This window comes from Chrysochloris asiatica, unplaced genomic scaffold (genome assembly GCF_000296735.1).
Source record: "Chrysochloris asiatica unplaced genomic scaffold, ChrAsi1.0 scaffold00083, whole genome shotgun sequence".
In the NCBI taxonomy this organism is placed as follows: domain Eukaryota; kingdom Metazoa; phylum Chordata; class Mammalia; order Afrosoricida; family Chrysochloridae; genus Chrysochloris; species Chrysochloris asiatica.
In genome coordinates, this window is record NW_006408601.1 from 9,385,735 (window position 1) to 9,408,426 (window position 22,692).

The 22,692-nt window shown below is 45.1% G+C and overlaps 1 protein-coding gene across 1 annotated transcript in view; it reads right to left on the reverse strand.

Annotated features, from left to right (window-relative positions):
• The window catches only part of PTPN5 (protein tyrosine phosphatase, non-receptor type 5 (striatum-enriched)), a 43,801-nt gene that overhangs the window by 15,508 nt on the left and 5,601 nt on the right, over positions 1-22,692 (reverse strand). Inside the window, exons 3-6 of the mRNA XM_006865835.1 lie at positions 1,963-2,156; positions 1,299-1,412; positions 1,007-1,090; positions 315-556 (exon numbers count right to left, since the gene is read on the reverse strand). Of these exons, the coding sequence (XP_006865897.1) occupies positions 315-556; positions 1,007-1,090; positions 1,299-1,412; positions 1,963-2,156 (634 nt within the window). The remainder of the gene's footprint in view (positions 1-314; positions 557-1,006; positions 1,091-1,298; positions 1,413-1,962; positions 2,157-22,692) is intronic.

The following is a 22,692-nucleotide window of genomic DNA, read 5'->3' on the forward strand; positions in this document are numbered from 1 at the left end:
GTCCTGTAGTAACCAAACCTTTTTCATCTCCAATACTTCCCAAACCTACCTGAGCACAGGTCACTGTGTGAGTGTGCACAGGGATGTGTATGTGTGTACGTCCGTGGATGCCTGCGTGTGTATGTAGTAATGTAGCACTGACATGGGGGTACAAGCTACAGCAATCAGACCTGAAGAGTACTGGTCTACACTGCTAAGCTGCGAGGACAGCTTGGTCTTGGAGCATAGACAATCAGACTTGGGCATCTGCCCTTTGGAATGGAGTTGAGAGCTCAAGGGCCCGTGGAGCCCACCTCCTCCTCCACCCCTCCCACCTCTCCTGCAGACCCATGGACTTGACGGTCAGCGAGGCAGGGTCAGCCTCAGGCTTGATGTCCATCACGCAGTCAAACACAGGTGTCTCAGGGACAGGGTCCAGGTCCAAGAAGTCATCTTCGACCTTCTCCTCCATCCATTCTGAGTAGGTGAAGGAGGGCTGACGGCTCACAGACTGGCGTCGGTCCTCGGGGGGCAGTGGGGTGGGTGGCTCCGGGGGAGCTCTCAGGAGGTACCACACCTGGTTAGGGGCATGTGACATTATGGGAATGGGGTTAAGCCAGCTGCCCCTGGGTAACTAGGTGCCCATGTGATTAGGCCCCCAGTTTCTCAATGGATCGAGAACATCCCTGCTCTCCTGGGAGGTGTCTACAGTTCAATGCCCCTCATCTAGATTGGTGACTCCACCCTCTCTGAATCCTCCTTCATCCAACCCTCAGTTTCCTGTGGACCACGCTTTCTTCATGAGGTGTGGGGGCTCTTCCACCAGACCTCTCCCTTAGTTCTTATCTATTTCAAGTCATTGCTAGACAACTTTTAGAAGGAAGGTCCCTCTCATCCTAGGTGGAACATTCCAATGGAAGGAAATAGAAACCTCATCCCCACCCCTACTCAGAATGTCTAGAGCTTGTGGGATGAGGGCCACAGGATCACAGTAGGAGAACATGGAGGATGGGTTCAGAAGGCTTACCAGGGTGGTGATGAGGACCACGCTTACAGACAGAGAGACCAGCAGCAGACTGGAGACTCCCCAGGTCTCAACACCCAGCCAAGCCTGAGGAACACCAGACATACAAAGTCAGGGTGGTAATGAGGGGCACTTCTCATCCATTTCAATGGTGACAAAACCGAGGCTCTGAAAACTGTATAGCAGGTCTGGGATGGGGAGCAGGCAAACAATTTCAGGGGCTCAGAAGTATCTTATGATTTCAAAGCAGCCCCAACGTCTCCCTCTTACCCTGGGGTAACACAGAGTTACTCACTGTGGGTCCTAGGAGCAGCTGTTCCATGAATGTGAAGGTGGAAGAGATGAAGTTTGTGGCATTCTTCAACCAGATGTAGCCGAAGCCACTATACCAGAGCACCCCGAAGGCAAGCTGGGCCAGCCAAGGGGAGCAGACTGAGTCCAGAGCCTGGGCTCCTTGCCCCCAGACCCCCCTGGAGAGCTCACCTTCAGCCTCAATCTGGGCCAGCAAGGAGACTCCTGAACCTCCAGGGTCCAGAGTGGGTAGCTGAGGGAAAGGCTAAGGTACCATGTGCCCCAAGGAGGCCTCAAGACTCTACCTGAAGAAAAGCTGACTGAAGAGAGCCAAGAGAAAGCCCTTCCCAGAGGGGCCCCCTCAATGCACTGGCACATACAGAAAAAGGGGACTCTCCCAGAGATACCTCCACAGAGAGGAAGTCCTGGGAGGGAGGGAGGGGAGGTTCTGTGTCCTTGCCTCCCAGATTAGGGATTGTGAGGGGTTTACCTATGAAGGAGCTGGCTCAGAACTCCAGCTTTCTCCTCACACCATTCCAGAGGGCTCAGAGTCACTGAGGGACACCACAATGGCCCCTCCAGCCTCCCCAGACCCAGGTGACCATCTTGGGAGGAAGTGGAAGGTTGTCCCTCAACCCACCCTCTCTCCAGGCCTGTGAGATCCTTACCAGGAAATGTGAAACAGCAAACAGGCACAGGCTGCTCCAGAGAACCAGGGAGTCGCTCCAGGTGACTCTAGGTGGTGGTTTCCGAGCTGGCTCTGAGAGCCGTGAGGGTGGTGGGGGCGGTGGCATTGTTCTGTGCGAGCCCCGGAGCCCTTCAGCCTTGTCTAGCGCCTCTATCACTACCGGCTGGGGGGGACCTGTGGAAGGCAGGACACTCGGGACTCTGCTGACCCAGGCGGCCCGCTCCTTTTGGGGCTGCTGTGGATTCCTCTCAATCTGGGATCAGTCAGCGTGGCTCCACTTCCAGCAGTCACCCTCGATTAGCAAAGCAATATTCACCTACCTTCGTCAGAAAGAGCTAAGTGTGGGTGGACAAATTATTTCTCTTTTATTTCTCCAGTAACAGAGTTAAAATGGCAGGAGGTTTTTCAGAGAGTTAATATCGTTGTGTTTACGTAGCTTCATTCTTTTCCATTTCTTAAGGAAACAAAAAACAACCACCTCAAACTCAATTAAAAAGGAAAAAAGACACGGCATAACCAGGCTGTGACCCTGAACAACCCACCCACGCCTGCTCTCTGAATTTTTGTCTCTTGTGGTCTTTGCCCCAGCTGGGACTGCAGATGGACTCTTTACAAGATCCACAACCAAGTGCCTATTTTGATGACCCCCCGCACTGAGAGGGGGTGGGGGCAACCAGGAGGAAACTCTTGGTATAAGAATTGACATTGGTGGAATCTTGGTGTGGCACTGTAGGACAACTAATCGACTGCAATGTCGGTTTGAACCACAAGGTCGGTGGTTCAAATCCACCAGCCACTCCTCTGAAACCCTATATAGGATCGTTATGAGTTGGAACTGACTCGATGGCATTCAACAATAACATCATCTGGGGTCTAGTTCTGGGTTTGCTACTTTTTTTTTTGTTTGTTAGTGCTGTCAAGTTCTGACCCATAGCGACCCTGTATAGGGTTTCTGAGGAGCAGTTGGTGAGCTTGAACCACTGACATTTCAGTTCAAACCGACTTTGCAGACCATTATCCCACAGCACTACAGCATGGTTGTGTGTTAGTCCATCTCCGGACCTCAGTTTTAATATCTGGAAAATGGGGGGCTGGACTCTGGGCCCTGCTTGCACACAGGTTTCTAACTGTGCTTTACAGGGTCATAGATTTTTCTCAAGTGTGTTAAGGACTGTTACTTGGTGCTCAGAGTCTAATATCTGTGCCTTGACCCTAGAACCTCTGCTTGTCCCTGTTTCATATATTGGGTTTCCTCTAAGGTACTTCAACAAAGGGCTCAACTACTAAAAAGTCTAGATGACAACAGCCTAGATCTGAGGTCTTGGTGGTAGTCTGAGGATCCTGTGTCAGCCATGTTGGTGAGTCCCAGATATTGGATGTCCCCATCCAAACCCATATGGTTCAGTCTATTACCAAAAACAGAAGGACCAGCAAAATGGATGTGCAGGGCTTGACAGTGGAGATGGGGCTATCCACACATGGAACCCTGTAGACACGCTTCCACTTCAGGTATCTACCATATCACTGCACACATGGGAGAATGGGCTCCTTCTTGGATGGGCAACATCAGAACATTTACAGCCAAGACCATGTAAGGCGAAGACTGGTGTTTCTCCATGTATTTCTGGCTCACTCGATATTTACTGAGCACCTCCCCTGGTCTGGATCAACAGTGCAGTGCAAGGCACCCTGGTCTTCCAGACACCTGGATTTACATTGCAGCCTTCGCCTTCCCAGTTGCTGACACTGCATGGTTCTGTACTTGCTGTCTTCTAGCTACACTCTCTGTGTTCCTCCAGTGAGCCTGCTTCCTGTGCTTTGTATATATGGTTCCCTAAGCCTGGGACATCCCTCTGGATACCCTGCCTCCCCCTGTACCTCCCACAAGTTCACCAAGTTAACTCTTAGTCATTTTGATGTAGCTCTTGCCCTATTCTATGTTCCTAGCATCCTTTGCCTCTCTTTCAAACCCTCCAGGAGTAGAAATGCGACTGTAATGTGATGAGGTTCTGTTCTGAGTGGTTTACATATGTTAAGCTATGTAATCTTCACCACGCTTTTATGAAGTTGGTCTCATTATATATCCTCATTTTACAGATTGGGAAAATGAGGTGCAGAAAAATTATAGGACTTACCCAAGGTCACTTAGCTAGTAAGTGGTAGAAATGTGCTCAACTGAGACAGTGCGACAGACTCTGGGCTATATTACATAAACTATGACTGTGTCATTGTTGAATATAATCTCCACCACTAAGTTCTATACGGAGTCCTGGTATGGCGCAGTGGGTTAATGCGCCAGACTGCAAAGACGTTTGAACTGCAAGGTCAGCAGTTCAAGCTCACCAGCCGCTCCTCGGAAACCCTATACAGGGTTGCTATGGGTTGGAACCGACTCGATGGCACTTCACAACAATAACAAGTTCTATATGGGCAGGAGATGTGTCAGTGTTTCTTGTCACAACTGTGCTCAGCATCTAGTAAGTCTGCAACAAATAGCTATATAATAAATCACTGATGATGGGCAAGTGGCAATCTCTTACTTAGTTTTCTCACCTGTTTATGGGATAATGCTCACTTTTTTTTCTTTTTGAAGAAATAAAATGGTCTTTATTTACAGATAACACAATTATCTACACAAAAAATCCTAAAAAGACAATAAAAATTCTACTAGAATTATAAGTGAGCTCAACTAGGTCACAGGATATAAAGTAAAACCAAAAAAATTATTTATATATATATATTATTGTTGTTAAGTGCCAACTAGTCGCTATCAACTCACAGCGACCTTAGGCACAACAGAATGAGACCCAGCCCTGTCCTGCACCAACCTCACAACTGTTGCTATGTTTTAGCTCATTGCTGCTGCCACTGTACCAATCCACTTCTTTGGGGGTCTTCCTCTCTTTCGTATACTGCTCACTTGGAAAAACTGCATGCAGACTGCTATTGCTGTTAGTTGTCAAGTTGATTCTGACACACAGTAGACTTGCTCCTTAGATTCCTGGGTTGTAATCTTAATGGAAATAGGTTGCCAGGTCTATCTTCTGTGATCCTGCTAGACTGGTTCGAACCACCAACCTTCTGGTTAGCAGTTAGATGCAAACTGCTTGTGCCATGTAAAGACCTTACAATGACTGTGCATACTACATATGAAATGCACATCTGGAACTTGGCATTTAGTAGGTGCTCAATAAATGGCAGGGGGTCCTGATGTGGTGCTGTACGGTAAGCACTCCACCTCAAGATCAGTTTGGACTGTAAGATTGTTGGTTCAAATTCATCAGTCGCTCCTCCGAAACCCTAGACGGGGTTGGAACCGACTTGATGGCACTTAACAACAATAACAATAAATCGCAGATTATGATAATCATAATAATAAATGGCAGATTATGATAATACAAATTTTCTACCTTCAAAAGGCTCCTAATCTAGTAGGTAAAACACACCTGCAAAAAACTGTTTACAGTACACTGCATTAACTAGTACATATAAATGCTGGAGGAATCTAAGATGGGGAGAAGTAGCTCTCACCCATGGAGGCTAGAGTTGCTGACCACATGAGTACATGGCTCAGATCCTAGTTAGGAAAATGAAAAAGGAAAAGCTGCTGTTAAAAGATGGATCATGGGTGAAGTCAAGAGTTTCTGCTATTGACAAGCGGAGGATTATTACCCAACATGAGATATCCACCCACACCCTTGTTGATGCCAAATGTGGACGGAAGGACAGGGCACAGGCCTGAGGACACCTGACTTCTACATCTCAGCTCTGCGATGGATAGGCTGTGGGGCCTTGGACAACCCCTTCTTCTCTCTGGGCCTGTTTCCTGAGCAGAAAAAAGGAGGGGCTGGAGTTCAGTGCTTCTCAATGTTTCTGCCAACCTCAGAGGAGAGAACACATGGACACGAATAGCAACAAGCACACATGGTCTGGGCTTTGTTGCTCTGGATTGTGCTCGATGCCACCTTGTTGTGATATTAAAATAATGGTTGTTCTCCTTCGCAAAGCTTCGAATAAAATTGATGCTTCAGGAAGATATGCTATAATTTATCTTGTGGCTTTGCCCTTAGGGGTAAATGCACCCCAGTCTGAGAAGGATGGAACCTGCCCGCCATAAAGTGCCATGCAGCCATCATAGATGATTCTGCAGATGATGATTTAATAGCACAGAGAGGGATTCTGGAGGCACTGAATGAGAAAGGCAAGGTTATAAAACCTCATTGGCCATAAGAATAAAACAAGTATAAATGTGTATACAAAAATTAGTTGAAATGCTTTGTTACATATATTTCACCACCACCACAAAAACAACAACAGAAAAGAGAGGCAAGAGGCTGGTGCAAGATAGTGCTTGAAGAACACAAAGCACAATGAATGAATGTCTTGCTGTTGTTAAGTGCTGTCGAGTCGGTTCCAACGCATACAAGGTTTCCAAGGAGCAGCTGGTGAGTTTGCACTGCTTACCTTGTGGTTTGCAGTCCTGATCCTATGATGCCACACCGTGAGTCTCGCATGTTGTTGTTGTGAAGTGCTGTTGAGTCAGTTATGACCCATAGCGACCCTATATTCAGGTTACCAAGGAGCAGCTGGTGAGCTTGAACCACTGACCTTGCTGTTCAAATGGACATCGCAGTCTAATGCATGAACCAACAGCGCCACACCAAGGACATCACAGTCTAATGCATGAACCAACAGCGCCATATCAAGTGGGTTTGAACTGCTTACCTTGTGGTTTGCAGTCCTGATCCTGTGGTGCCACACCAGGAGTGTGGCACATAGTAAGTACTTAACAAATGTACTTGATAAATGGTCGAATGTAATAAGCAAGGTGTTAACTTTGTGGGAGTGAGATTAGAGGTGATTTTTTTCATTGTTTATATATTCTCAATTTCTTCTTATATAGTTGTCAAGAGAATTTTTTTTTCGTAAAGAGATCAAACTTCATGAGGCCTAGTCAATATTCCTGGTTTCCAGGACCTGATTCCCATATGTGATACCTGAATGCATATGCTGGCCCATTAGAGGATGTGGGTGAGCAGCTCTGTGAAACCCACTGAGCAGTAGAAAAGCCATTAAAATGCAGGCACCATGGATGATGTATGATCATTCCTTTTTCATATGAAAGATGGCAGGTTCATGGCTTTGCTGGTTGGAAAACCGTGGATACACGGCTCAGAGACAAGGTTGTTGTTGCTATTGTTAAGTGGCATTAAGTTGGTTCTGACGCATAGTGACCCTGTATAGGGTTTCTGAAGTGCAGTTGGTGAGCCTGAACCACTGACCTTATAGTTCTAATGACTTTGCAGTCTGGCGCATTAATCCACAGTGTCACACCAGGACTCCAGAGCCAAGGTAGAGCCTATATTGTTCTTAAATCCACAGGGAAGCTGGCAGCCCACTGACAGCTATTCACTGAGCACTTGGTGGATGGGCACTTGCCCGCCAAAAACCAAACTCACTGCTGCCATTGAGTCAATTCCATATTGGTCCTGTAGGACAGAGCAGAATTTCTCTGTAGAGTTTCCATAACTAAACTTTACGGGAACAGATGGCAACATCTTTCTCCCGCAGAGCAGCTGGTAGGTTTGAACTACTGAGCTTGTGGTTTTTGTTGTTGTTTATGCTGTCGAGTCGGTTCCGACCCATAGCGACCCTGAATAGGGTTTCTGAGGAGCAGCTGATGAGCTTGAAGTTCAAACAGCTTTGCAGTCTGGTGCGCTAACCCACAGCGCCACACACCAGAACTTGTCGTTAGCAGCAGTCAAATGCTGTGCCACCAGAGCTCCCTGAGCACCTTTTTATTATTAAGTACCGTGGAGTTGGTTCTGACTCATAGCGACCCTGCACAGGGTTTCTGAGGCTGTAAATCTTTATGGAAGCAGAAAGCCTCATCTTTCTCCCGTGGAACAGCTGGTAGTTTCGAAATGCTGACCTTGAGGTTAGCAGCCCGATTCATAACCACTAAGCTACCAGAGGTCCTTTATTAGAGCATGGTTTATTTAAAAGCATTTCTGGATAGAAACCTAACATCTTTTGTCCAAGAAGATATATTCTTAAACACATACTGTATTCTGCATACAATTAAACAGGGAGGGATAAATCCATGGATCTCAGGTTCTTGTTGTTAGGAGCTGCTGAGTCAGTTCTGACTCATAGTGACCCTGGATAGGGTTTCCGTGGTATGAACTGCCAGCCTTGCGGTTAGCAGTCCATTGTTTATCCAACAGTGCCACACCAAGATCTCAGGTTAGGGATTCTCCCCCCCCCCCCCATCTTTAATGGATTGAGGGTTGGAGTCTGATGTACAACCTTCTCTCCCATTCTTGTCTCTGCTCATTATGAGTAACAATTACAAGCTAAGCACTGGAAATGCAAAGATTCAATTTCATGCAATTCAGAAAGCACTTCCTGTGTGCCTACTTTGTCAGGTAATGGGCTAGGTTTGGGGGATATAGCAGTGAACAAGACAGTCCCTGACTGCAGGGACCCCTGCAGCGCTTGGCCCATCTGTTCTTCTGGCCTCTAGTTCCCTCTTCCTGAGGTGAAGTCAGCTCTTCTCCCAGCTCTACCCCACCCTTCCTTGGACTGTCTTGTTCTGAGTGACAGCACCACCTCCCCACACAGACTCTGCAGTTCCCAAAGCGCAAGTGCGTACGCAGTTGTATTTGCTTCTCTTGGCAGCCCTATGAGGTAGACATTATCATCATCAGCCCCGTTTTGTCGGTGAGAGGCGGCTGCTTGTGTCAAGGGCTGGCTTTTCAATAGATCACAGCGAGGTAACTGCTCTGCCACGCATGAAACCCTGACTCACAGGCAACTTGCTGACAAGCCATTTAACATCAGGCTCCTCATAGTCTTGCCTCTTGTGCAAGGGGATTTTCAAGGCCAGGAATCAAGGTGCAGAGAGGTTAAGCAGCTTGTTCGAGTAAGTGCAGAGCTGAGAGCTGAACCTAGAGCTCCCTGACACCAAGTGATTTCCCCAGTTTGTGACACTGCTTCCTTGTAAAGGGTCTCTGTACGGAACCCTGGTGGTACAACAGTTAAGCACTCTACTACTAACTAAAAGGTTAATGGTTTGAATCCACTCAATGGCTCCTGGAGAGAGAGACCTGATGATCTCCTCCCACAGAGATTACAGTCTAGAAAACCCTATGGGGCAGTCCTATTCTGTCTTATGGGCTGACTAAGAGTCGGAATTGACTCCAAGGCATACAACAACCACAAGTGTTCTCTTGTAGCACAAGAAAGGCGAGTATCCGGGGGGTGGTCCCTGTGTTTTGGGGACCCTCAGACCCTAACCAGCTACAATGGTTGCCTGTGTCCTAGCAGATGGGTCCTCAAAGGCTCTATGGTGTGGAGAGACTGAAAATAGTACCAAAGGCAAGAGATGAATATCCCAGACCAACCCAAATCCAAGCCCAAACCTCTGACCATCAAGTTGATTTCAACTTACAGTAACCTTACATAGGGTCTCCAAGACTGCAAATCTTTACAGGAGCAGATAGCTTTAGCTTTCTCCTGTGGAGCAGCGGGTGGCTTTGAACAGCTGATCTTGTGATTAGCAGTCCTATGCCTTCAGATTTTACCTGGGGCATGTGGCACTAGGCTCCCTCTCCTGGTACCTAGCATCTGAATCCACCATTAAACTCTGCAGGTTCTATGCCTTGGGCCTGGTGCCTCCTGAGCGTCAGCACCCGTGACGGCTTCTGTCGGTGACTCATCTCTGAGCTGCCTCCCTGGCTGCCAGCCTACCGGAACTGGAACTGGAGCGGAAGGCTGGCTTAGCCGGTTCCTGTTTACATGCGCAGGGGGACTCTGCCCATTCAGCTTTTCTTCCTTTCCCCAATGTAGAACTCATGCCCCTGAGTAGAGCATCATACTCAGTCGGGCCCAGGCATCTAGAACCACTGACTTTCAGAACCATACAGAGCCTAAGAGACGTCTTGCTCCAGCCTCCTAATTTCTTAGACAGGAAAACTGAGGCTCATAGAGGAGAAGTGACTTGTCCACAGTCAGGCCAACATGGACTCATAGAGACCATGTATATGGTTTCCAAGGAGTGGCTGGTGTGTTTGAACCACCGACCCTGAGATTCAAACAGACCTTGCAGTCCAGTGCCATACCAGGAGACTTACAATTTTAATCACAGAATCACATGTGATTATTGTCATAAATAGCTTAAATGTAACAGTCCATAGACTGTATAATACTAACACCAAAATTACTCTGTAAAATCTTTCTACAGTTTTAACTTTATCAGTTGTAACTAATAATGTCGTAACTCAATGTAGAAAGATTTTGGATTTTTCACCTTTTTCTTGAATTAGTACTGTGTTATCAAAAAAGTTATATAGTTTTACAAATACAGTATCCATTGAAAACGTAGCAAAATCAACGAACACGAAAACACCGGCAGCAACAGAAACAGCAGCGTGTGCTTGTAACACGTGCAGCTTGCAGCACATCTAGACAGAACCCTGTGAATCACAGCAACATTGTAACTGAGTAATAATGACAGCTTTCTCATAGCACATAGAAGGTCCTAAAAGTAAATCAGCATAATGTTTTAGCCTTGTAGTTATATTGATATGTATGTTGGGCTTATGAAAAATGTTTTTGTTGCTATAACTAACTACGAGGGACATTTTTGTTTTAAAAAATTAATAAATCTCTGTGGAAACACTGCACACAAAATTTGCTGGTAGTTATTTTTGTGTAAGTCCCACTGACAGTGTTACCCAGTGCAATATACATCCCTCTAGTGACATTATGAAAAGGACTTAAGTCAGGACATCAGCTGCAACCATGATCACATGAACTAATACTTACTAAGGGCTCACAATGTGCCGGGCACTTTTCCAAGTGCTTTCCATATGTAGTTGTTGTTGTTAAGTGCTGATAAGGCAGTTCTGACTCAGAGCAACCCCGTATAGGGTTTCTGAGGAGTAACTGGTGAATCTGAACCGCCAACCTTGCAGTTCAAACTGATCCTGCAATTCAGTGCATTATCCCACAGCGCCACACCAGGACTCATTCAATTCTCACAACAAAGGCGGCAGCTGTTACACTTACTTCCATTGTACAGATAAGGAAACTGAGGCACAGGGACATTAAGTCAACTGGTTAAAGGTCAGGTCAATAAATGGGTTAGAAGCTAACTAGAACCCAGGTAGTCTGTTCCCAGAGCCCATACTATTAATGAACATACTAACAACTAACCCCCTAAACCAAGGACCCTGATTCTGAGACCCACACAAAATAAACATCTGCAGGTCTGCAGTTTGGGATAAACAAAATTTACCTCCTACCACCCGTGTGATTGATTATATATTTTTTCCTTTCTATTACAAAGCAAAATTTCAGCTAACACTTTACAAATAACAATTTATCCAAACCTCATAACAACTGCATGAGATAAGTACTGGAATTGCCTTCATTTTAGATGTTAGGCTCCTTGGAAACCCTATCCAGGGTCGCTCTGAATTGGAACTGACTCCACGGCACTTAACAACAACAACAACATTGTTAGGGATACCTAGTGGTGTAGCAGTTCAAGTACTTGGCTGCAAAGTCAAAGGTTGGCAGTTGAAACCTGCCAGCTACTTCTTGGGGGAGAGATTTTCAGCCTTGGAAACCTTATGGGGGAGTTACCCTCTCCTATGGGGTTACTATGAGTTAGAATTCACTTGGTGACAGTGTTTGTTTATTGTTGTTAGTTGCTGCCATGTTGGCCCTTGATTGAAATGTTGTCCAGTTCTGTACCATACCCATGATTGGTTGCAGAGCAGACCCTTGTGATCCAAAAGGTTTTCATTGGCTGCTTTGGGAAGTAGATTGCCAGGCCTTTCTTCCTGGTCTATTTCAGTCTGGAAGTTCCACTGAAACCCATTTAGCATCATAGCAACACAGCAACTTCTACTGACAGACAGGTGGTGACTATGCAGGGGGTACAATAGCCAGTAATAAAATTCAGGTCTCCCACACAGAAGGCAAGAACTGTACCACTGAACTGCCAATAAGAACTGAGAACTACAAGAGGGTAAACAACTTGCCCCAAGTCATCACAGACAGGACTCAGACCCAGTCTGGCTTCAGCATCTGTCTTCTTTATCACATTCTGTACTTCCTGACCCAGACTACACCTCCACACCCCAACTGCTTCTCCCTCTTCTCTGTCGGGGTAGTCAGCCCAAGAAGGAGCTCCAGAGGGGACACCCCAAATGGCACAATCACACCTGTCCACCACAGTGAGGATCTTCTGAGAGGAGGTGTGAACATAGAACAGTGGAACTGGTCCCAAGTAGCTGGGGACGATGGCAGAAAGCCAAGCATATCCAATACTTAGCCTGAAGGAGAGGAGGTTGGAGTGGGCAGGGATGTGCTAGGGAAGGGGCAGGAATGGGACACTGGTCTGGATGCTCTGGGGAGGCATGTTTTTCAAGTAACACACCCTGCCACTAGCAAGGGTGGGGAACCTTTTTTCTGTCAAAATTTATAACATCATTTGTGGACCATACGGCCACTACCTGTGTGACTTTGGGCAAGTCTCTCTGAATTTGAATTTCTCATCTAGAAAATGGACAAACTAAAAAATTTGCTTCATAGGATTTTTGTATTTTATTTCTATTTGGTGGCAATGGACACAACCAACCATATATCCATTCACAATTTCTACATGAACAGTTCAATGCCATTAATTACATATTTCATTCACACTGTGTTCATTCTCACTCTCTATTCAGACTGTCTCATCACCATTAATTGAAGCTGTCTGCCCCTTAAAGTTCTTAGGCCTTATAGGATTTTGAAGATATGGTGAAATACAACATACAGAGGTCTCAGCTTGGTGCCTGGCACACAAGTGCTCAATAATTGGCTGGGGGGTGAGGGAGAGGAAGGATTCCTCTTTCATCTGCCAGGTGAGCCCCCAGCAAGACAATGGGCACTACGTCCCACATGGGCAGTGACTTTGAGGTTGCTGGCTAGCAACAGGTCTATGGATGGAGGGGGCAGGGGCTGGGGGTGTGTAAAGTGGGGCAGCTTTGTCTCTGCCAGTTAATTAAATCTGAGAATCTTCCAAAATAAAAAGAGCTCAAGTACTCTTTGGATGGGAAATAATAAAATGAATCTATCTGGAATGGCAGACAGCTTTGTTGCTGCAAACAAAGGCTCAGTTCTTTGTGCCTCTCTAGAGTGGAGGCCCAGAAGTATGAGGGTGAAAAGGGTCAATGAAACTCTGAGGGTGCAGACCCCCTACAGCGTTGCCCATGCTGAGAACTCAAAGAGTCAGCAGCAGAGACTCTGGAGCAAAGAGGAGAGCTCTTTGGACAAAGATGCAGACTTGAGAGAGCATCTTGCTTTCCTTTTTCATGTTATAGAAGAGGAAGCTGAGGTCCAGAGAATCAGATTCCGAGCCAGGCGTGGTACTTGTGTCTTTGGCCCTCTGGGGAAGCTCTCTTTCATTGGATCTGCAGGAGAAGTTTAACAGGCACTGCCTGTGGGTTTCGGGAGGGTCTGAGTTTGAAGCCCCATAAGGCTGAGGGCGGTCCTGGTTTATGGTTCTTTGGTGGGGTCTGCCCAGTGCCATGAGAGCTCTAGATAAATGAGCAAAGAGCCCCAGGGTAGCAAAGCTGGCAAACCCCAAGCTTCTGAAGGCTGCCACTCTCAGATGGTCCTCAGCATTGGTAAGGTACCGGAGCACCGAGTTACAGTCTCAGCACTGGCTCGAATGGGCTGTGTGACTTCCAGTAGGCACCTGACTATCTCCATGGGCCTTCCAAGACTGGGACTGGGGGGTAGTTAAGGACCTTTCCAGCTATAAAGACTCACTGCCTTTTTTTTTTTTTTTACACTAAGCCCTTGTTTGAATTTAATCCAATGGCTTCTCATTGTCTTTAGGATCAAGACCACAATCTTTGCCAGGGTCAATCTGGGGGGTTCAGCAAGTTCTAGGGGCCGCTATGTCCTCAGTCTCCAACCACACTTCCTCCCCCGTATTCTCTCTGCTCCAGATTCTTTTGGTCCCCTGTGGGAACTGGTCTGGGAATGACAGAAATCTGGGAACCAGAGGCTCTGCTCCAGGGTGTAGGTCTCAAAGAAATTCTCACAGCCTCGCCTGGGACATGTCAGCTATGATACTCACTCCTGGGCAATCTGTGGTGGTGGTAGAGGTAGAGCCCTCTATGGGACCATGCTCAGAGAACCAAGAGTTACAGGCACAAACTGTGAAACAAAGGGTTAGGAAAGGAGGAACAACGGAAACAGGAAACACAGGAAAGAAACGGAATACGTGTGCTGTTCCATGGAGGGGACTGCAATCGCTGAGATGAAACACAAAGTGTATGAATTGTAGAATGGAAAACGAATGATCTGCTCTGTATATCTTCACCCTATTCACACACACACACACACACAAAACAAACAAACAAACAAACAAACAAACAAACAAACAAAAAAACGTTAAAGAAAAAACCAGGCAATGTGAGCCCCACTAACTTCTGGGTAATCCTACTGCAGACAGACTAGTTCCTTCTCTGAGGACGTTTCCCCTGGTTCATTAGATCACTCCGGTTTAATCACTCACAGTTAAACAGACAACACTGGGGTCATAAGAAACAGCTCCACTTGTCCTATGGGGTTTCATGTGTTGTGTGTAATTCTGAAGTTTAGGAAATAAAGTGATTCATCCAAGATCCCAAGCTTGAAAACAACACAGTCCAAATTCTGAATCCAATAAAAACTAAGAATAAAAGTGGCGCATTATGGCTTATAACTGCCCCACCCCCAGTTATATCTATTTTATCACAGAATTCTCATAGTATTATGAAAAGATTGTTTTTTCCCATTATAGTGGAATGAACCAATCCAAGGGGTGATGAAGTACCAGGTCATATCCAAGTGCATTTGTCAGAGGCAATGCCCATGGCTTGAAGCCTGGCACTCAATATGCAAGCAAGCACATGCAGTACCGCTTGTACACTCAAGAAGACCCCTGCCCTAGCCCCATGCTAGAGGGTCCTGCTTCAATCCTTCACCAGGCATATGTCTCCTCATGGGTGACACAAAGGGTCATTCCTATCTGGAATCAGTTCTTCCACTTAGACCATGATCTGGGTGCCCAGAACCCTAGAATTTCCTGCCTAAACTGGTAGTGTGTGGCTCTCTTCCTTGACTGCTTTATGAAGCACCCCTATCTCTAGAGGTGATTAAAGGGTGCTGCTTACAGAAGATGTGGATGGAGCTTGGATGTGTGGACGGGGGTTCCCATTCTCAGGAGTGCATGTGAGACCCCTGGTGATGGTAGATACAGCCAGTGGGGAGGGTGGGTGGAGACTGGCTTTCCTTATGCCCCATATGTGGTACATAACTCTGAAAAGTCAGAAACAGAAATGTGAACTTGACCTTTAAGTTCATTTTCACCCCAAACCAAACCCATTGTCCTCTGATTGTGACTCATAATAACTCTACAGGACAGAGGAGATCTGAGCAGCTACTCCTTGGGATAAAGATGAGGCTTTCTGCTCCTGGAAAGATTTACAGGATCAGAAAGCCTATACAGGGTCACTCTGAGTCAGAAGTGACTCGACGGCACACTACCACCACCCGTCTGTACGGAAGTAGGCAGTCATATCTGTCTTCTTTAGAGCTACTGTTGGGTTCAAACTGCTGACTACTTATTGTCAACCTTTTGTTTATTGATCTTGATGTGATTTATTGGTCTAGTGCTGAGGAGTTTTGTTTTTTTTTGTTCTTTACATTGAGGTGCAACCCATATCAAAGGCTATGGTCTTTGATCTTCATTAGTATTTTTAAGTTCTCTTCACTTTTAGCAAACATGGTTGTGCTGCTATTGTTGTTGTTAAGCACTGTCAAGTCAATTCTGACTCATAGTGACCCTGTATAGGGTTTCTGAGGAGCAGCTGGTGGGTTTGAACTGCCACCTTGCAGTTCAAATCAACTTTGCGGTACAGTGCTTATCCTACAGTGCCCCACCAGAACTACAAGCAAGGTTGTATCATCTGCATAGCGCAGGTTGTTAATGAGTCTTCCTCTAATCCTGATGCCATGTTTTGCTTCATGTAACCCAGCTTCTCATATTATTTGCTCACCTACAGACTGAATTTTGTTGTTGTTGTTGTTAAGAGCCATTGAGTCAGTTCTGACCCATAGCGACCTTGTATGTGGTTTCTAAGGAACAACTGGTGAGCTTGAACTGTCAACCTTGCAGTTTAAACTGACTTCACAGTCCAGTGCATTAACCCACAGTGCCACACCCAGACTCCTACAAACTGAATAAGTATGGTGAAATAATACATTCCTGGTACACACCTTTTATGATTTTAAACCATTTGGTGTCCCCTTATTCTGTTTGAACAACTGCCTCTTGGTCTACATTTAGGTTCCTCATGAGTACAATTAAATGTTCCAGAATATTCATTCTCCACAATGTTGTCCATAGCTTGTTATGATCCACACAATTGAAAGCCTTTGTATAGTCAATAAAGCACAGGTAAACATCTTTCTGGTATTATCTGCTTTCAGCAAAGATGTATCTGATGTCAGCAATGATATCTCTTGTTCCATGTCTTTATCTGACATGAACCTCTGGAGGCTCCCTGTCAACATACTGTTGCAATAGTTTTTGAATTATCTTTAGCAAAATTTTACTTGGATGCATTATTAATGATATTGTTGGAATATTCCCATATTCTGTTGCACCTCCTCTTTGGAATAGGCACAGATATGGATCTTTTCCAATCAGTTGGCCAGCTCGCTGTCTTCCAAATTTCTTGCCATAGATGAATGCCTCTAGTGCTGCATCAGTTTGTTGAAAGATTTCTATTTATAGTGTGGGTATCTCATCTGTAGTCTGCCCCTTGGTCTTTGCAGATGTTAGCAGTGGGCCTATCCATAAGTGTGCCCCGAGGATCCCCTGAAAGTAGCACTTGGGATTGTGGCTCCACTGCCATCCTAGCCATCATAAGTCCTACTTCGGCTTTACAGCCTTCCCTCGGGGAGGCCGCTGGGTCCTAGGCGAGGCCCACATTGGTGCTGGTTGGGGAACAGGAGTGAAGGCCCCAGTGCCAGCAGCATTGCCTGTTTTCCTGCACATGTGAACTCCTACACACAAGGGTGGAGGTGTGAAGGAGAGTGTACAAGTGTGCTTGGGAAAATGAGTGAGAAACCCAGGGCGAACAGTGAAAGGAAAAGGAGGGTGCTTGAATGAAAAAGAAGGTATGCCTAAGAAAGGAGAAAAAGCCCGTGGGCATGTGCACATGGAGTGGAGAAGGCAGATGGTTGGAGCAGGTATGGTACCTGGGAGCTACACATAAAGGAGGGCCTGGGAAGAGGAGAGAGTGCCCGTGAGAAAAGGCGGTTCTGCTGATCACTATGTGAGCATGAGAAGGGGGTGTGGTTGTGGGAGGCAGAGAGAACAAGTGAATGTGCTCATCTCTGGGAAGCAAAGTCTAGAGGCAGAGAGTGGGTAGACGGTGCAGCTAAATGAGACTGAGTGTGCAAGAGTAAGCTGGTGGGCAGGTGTGGGGCCACCCCTGCAGGGCCGTGGGAGTTGGAGAGACCAGGCATGGGCCTGGGGAGGGCTTCTGGGAATGTGTGCACATGTACCTGACAAGCAAGAACAAACATGCATAGACTGCTAGGAGGTGGGACGGCTTTGGGAGCCAGAGTGTAAGTCCCTGAGCAACTGGTGCTGTGTGGGGGTGATGGTAACACCTAAGTATGTTTTCACCCCAGAAATCTCCTTCTGGGAGGGCTGTATGACCTAGCCGGCACAGGTTCAGGTCTGAGTGACCACGGCTGGAGTGCTGGTCATGTCACTCTCACCTTGTGGCGTGTGTGGGAATGAGTGAGTAACCCGGACATGGCTGGACCTCCTGTGCTCCGCCTTACACCTAGCCCAGTGGGGACAGAAGCTGGGAGTTGGGAGAGATTACTCAAAGATTGTATTTCTTCCTTTCTTTTTTTAAAAAAACTTTTCATTGTGAATTGAGAGCAAATCATCAGTTTTACATTCAGTAAATCATATACTTTGCTTCATCATAATGTTTGTAATCTTCTTCCTGTACCATGAGTTAACAGCATTTACCTGAAGGATCCTGAGCCTGATCAACAAAATGGCATTCACTGCAGCTACCCCCAAGTGGCACTAAATAAAGTCCTGCTTAAGCTTCTCCGGAAGGCTTGGGTCTTTATTATATCAAGAGACCCTCCCCTCTGGTAGTTTTAGGTTTCAGGAAAATCTCTATAACCCTGCCCACTGGAAGCTCACCAGAACTGTACCCGGGACCACACCACCTTAAATACTGCAGTCTGTCAGGAACAGGTGGGCTCTTGGTCTCTTGGTGACTTGGGGTACCCCCTCCCAGGTTTACTCTTAATAAACCTACTTACTGCTGAAGCTCTGGTGGTGTAGTGGTTACGAATCGGGTTGTGAACCACAAGGTCAGCAGTTCGAAACTACTAGCTGTTCCATGGGAGAAAGATGAGGCGTTCTGCTCCCGTAAAGATTTACAGCTTCGGAAACCCTGTGCAGGGTCACTATGAGTCGGAACTGACTCCACGGCACTTAACAACAACAACTATTGAAGCCAAGTCTCTCTCCTCATCTCTTTCTTATTTCTTACATTGTTGTTGTTGCTGTTAAGTGTCGTCGGTTCCAACCCATAGCGACCCTGTACAGGGTTTCCACCTTCACCTTTCATCTGTTAACCTCCCTCTTGTATATTACCTGCCTTGTCACCTGTGTTAACACGTGTCTGCCCTCTAGCCCATGAATATTTTCCCTTCCCACCTCCTCCATAACAATCATTGATTATTTCTTTTTATTAAGAAAACTTTTTCTTAACATTTTAACAACATTGGTCTAATACAATATTTGTCGTTTTGTGATTGACTAATTTCACTCAGCATAATGTCCTCCAGGTTCATCCATGTTTGTGAGATGTTATACAGATTCATCAGTATTCTCCACATTGCATAGTATTCCACTGTATGGATGTACCAAAGTTTAACCACTCTTCTGTTGATGGGCATTTAGGCTGTCTCTATCTTTTTCATGTGTCTCTTGTAGACAGCATATTGAAGGATCCTGCTCTCTCATCCATTCTGTTCTCTCTGTCTCTTGACTGGTGTGTTTAATCCATCTACATTCAGTGTAATTAGCGAATGGTATGAATTGATTGCTGTCATTTTGCTGTGTGTGCTTTTTGTGGTACTGCTGGTTTCTTTGTTTCACGTAATTTTCTGTGCAGAGATCTTTTTTTTGTGGGTATGTGTGCACATGCACTTGACAAGCAAGAATAAACACGTATAGACTACTAGTAGGTGGGACAGGTTTCTTAATTTCTGTTGTATTAATTTTCTCTGAGGTTACCTTATAATTCATTACTTTTTTAACTGTTTAAAACAGTGTTTTATCTTTAAATCTACTAGACTTCTTGCCATTTGGAAATTCTGTATCTACACAATTCCCTCTTTTAGTTTTGCAGTTGACTTCATTGTAAATTGGTATCTCTGGCTCCCTATTTTCAGTCTTGAAGGTTTGTTTTACTCTGTTGTTGTTGTTGTGAAGTGCCGTCGAGTTGGTTCCAACCCATAGCGACCCTGTATAAGGTTTCCAAGGAGCAGCTGGTGAGCTTGAACCGCCAACCTTGCAGTTCAAACAGCTTTGAAGACTGATGCATTAACCCATAGCACCACACCAGGACTTTACATACTTCTATGTTTGGATTGAGTTCTGGGTGCTGTTGTCATGTATGGTAATCTCAGGTTGTTATCTGCTGTTGTTGGTTCTCAGTCCAAAGAACAAACACCCTTTAGAATTTTTTGTAAAGTTGCTCTGATCATTACAAATTCATTCTAATTTCTGATTATCAGGAAACATCCTAATTTTGCCATTGTATTTGAGGGTTAGCTTTGCTGGGTATATGATTCTTGGTTGGCAAGTTTTTCATTTCAGAGTTTTGTATATGTCATCCCATTGCTTTTTGCCTTCATGGCTTCTGCTGAGAAGTCAGCTTAGACTTATTGGTTCTTCTCTGGAGGTAGAATTTCATTTTTTCCCGAACTGCTCTAGGGATTCTTTTCTTGTCTTTGCTTTTGAAAGTTTGATTATGCTGTCTTTCCTGATTTTCTTTTAGGATTTATCCTGTTTGGGGTTTGTTCAGCTTCTTATATCTTTTTCTCTTTCATGATGGTACGAAGTTTTCTTCCAATATTCTTTGACATTTTTCTCTGTACTTTTTATTGTCTCTTCCTGTTCTGGAATTCTGATGACCTGTAAGTTGTACCTCTTCATGGTGTCCCACATAACGCTTAGGCTCTCTTTGGAATTTTTCATTCCTTTTTCTGATTGTGCTTCTAGCATACTAGTATTAAGAGATTCATTAATTCAGGCTTCCATTGCTTTGAACCTACTGATTTGCCCTTTTAATGTATTGTTCATTTCTGAAATCTTAGTATTATCTTCCGGGTCTGGTGGTTTTTTTTTGTTTTTTTTTTTTCTTAAATGTTTTATTGTGAATTATGTGATAGTTTACATGGGAGAACATTAATTTTACATTCATTCTATTGTATATCATCTCATTGCCATGGTTACAATCCCCTCCATGTATCATCAACCAACCAAAGGGTATACCCTGCAATCCTTCCCCCCGTACCCCCCAGGTCTTCAGCACACTAGAGGTTTTTTATTTTTTCAAAATTTGCATTTATTTGGTCAGTTTGTTCTTACAGCGTTTTCCTGAGTTCTTCTAAAGTTTTTTTTTCTTTTCTTTTCTGTGTTCTTCTTGCTTTCCTTGATCTTTCTGTCAATCCTTTGAAGGTACCTAAATGTAATTATTTTGAATTATTTTTCAGGTAGTTCCATTACCTTTTCTTCCTCAAGAACATTTTCTGGTTCTGCACCTTGGTCATTTATTTAAGCCATTCTCTCTTGTTTCTTTGTGTGAGCTAAAATTGTCTGTTGCCTCTGGGGTATTGTGAAATCATTGTATTTGGTTTTAGTTGATGATTGTATGTTAATATGCTCTTAGGCTCTTACCAACAATCACCTGTGGGCATGGTTAGTGAATGGAAGTGTGTACACTATTCTCCTTTGCTGTTTGTGCACCTCAGTTCTGGCTGGTGTTGGCTGCTGTTTGTCATTGATCAGGTGGCATAGGAGCTGGTATTGGCTCTTTCCCAGTGGGCAGAGCTGCAGAGGGTAAACTTGTGACTGGGCTGTAAAGGCACAGTTGTTGTTTCCTGCCAGTTGGGAAAGAGAAAACCCTCCCCCCACCCCCACAAGAAAACAAAACAGAATAAACAAACAAGAAACCAACAATTAAAAGAAAAAGAGAAATAAAAACAGTCAGCAAACAGAAAAAAAGGAATGTAATAACTATAAAGACAAAAGAGGGACAGGGAAATTGAGCTACAGAAGGGAAAAATAAGAGAGAAAATAAAAGGAAGAAATAAGAACTCAAGAATAACAAAAAAAAAAAAAAGAAAGAAAGAAAAGAAAAACAGGGAAATGGAGCCAAAGAAAAGAAAATTAAGAGAGAGACTAAAAGGAAGAAATTGAAAATAACACTTAAAAAACCAAAGAGAGGCAAGATGAAAAGAGAGTAGTAAAGAAAGATCAAGAGGGGGATAAAAAGAAGAGTGGAAATGAGAAACAGAAGGACAGAAGGAAAACAAAAGCAGAGATTGAAAGAATAAAATTCAAGAAAATGGAAAGAGCAGTGGAAAGAAGAGAAAGAATAAACAAAAACAATAAAACAATTAAGGAAAAAAAAATCCAGCGAGGAGAAAACTCTGGTGGCTCCTGCAAATCAAGGAGTTCATGAGGTGGACGTGGGAGGGATTTGACAGCACAGTTCCTGGCCCTAGATGGAGTTCCTCACAGCCTTGCTGTTATCTATGTTCAGGGCATTAAATCTGGAAGTCCTTTTGGAGGCCCTTAATGGAGCTTGTTTCAGTGTCTGTTTGGACCATAAGGAAGCTGGGGGCAGGGTAACTGGTTAAATGCTAATCTGGTGACTCTGAAGGTTTTGTAGGTCTAGAGCCCATCCCGCCTGAATCCAGGCACCAAAGCGGCACCGTGGCATGGCTCCCAACCACGTGGTTCTGAACTCCTGAGAGCAGGGGATCTGTTGGGTATGGATGAGGGTGGGAGCTGGCCATACCTGTGGTCACCAGGGAGCATGGGAGAAAAGAAGGAAAAAGACACCTTTTCTGTCACCTGTGTGAATTTGCTCTGTCAGTCCTCCTTCTGTTGCCAGACCTGCTCACAAGATGGTCGTGTTGAGTCTGACCAGCTGTTCACTAGTCTCCCTCTCCAACTGTCCTTGCTCAGCTTCTCCTCCCAGCAAGCACTCAATCCACTTCTCTAACCTTTCCTCTGAAGTTCAGGCTTCCAGAATTTTCATCTGTGTCTGTTTATTTGGTGTCATGTATCTTTGTTGTAGAGGGATCCCCTAGTGTGTTTGTCTAGACCACCACCTTGCTGGAAGTCCTAGGTTGTATTTCTTTAAAAAAAAAATTTATTGTAGTAAAGCATATATAAGAGTCCCTGAGTGGTGCAAATAGTTAAGTGCTAGACTACTCACCGGGGCCCTGGTGTCATGCTGTAGGATAAATATTGGACTGCTAACTATAAGATCTGTGGTTCCACTCCACCAGCCACTTTTTGGAAACACTACATAGGTTA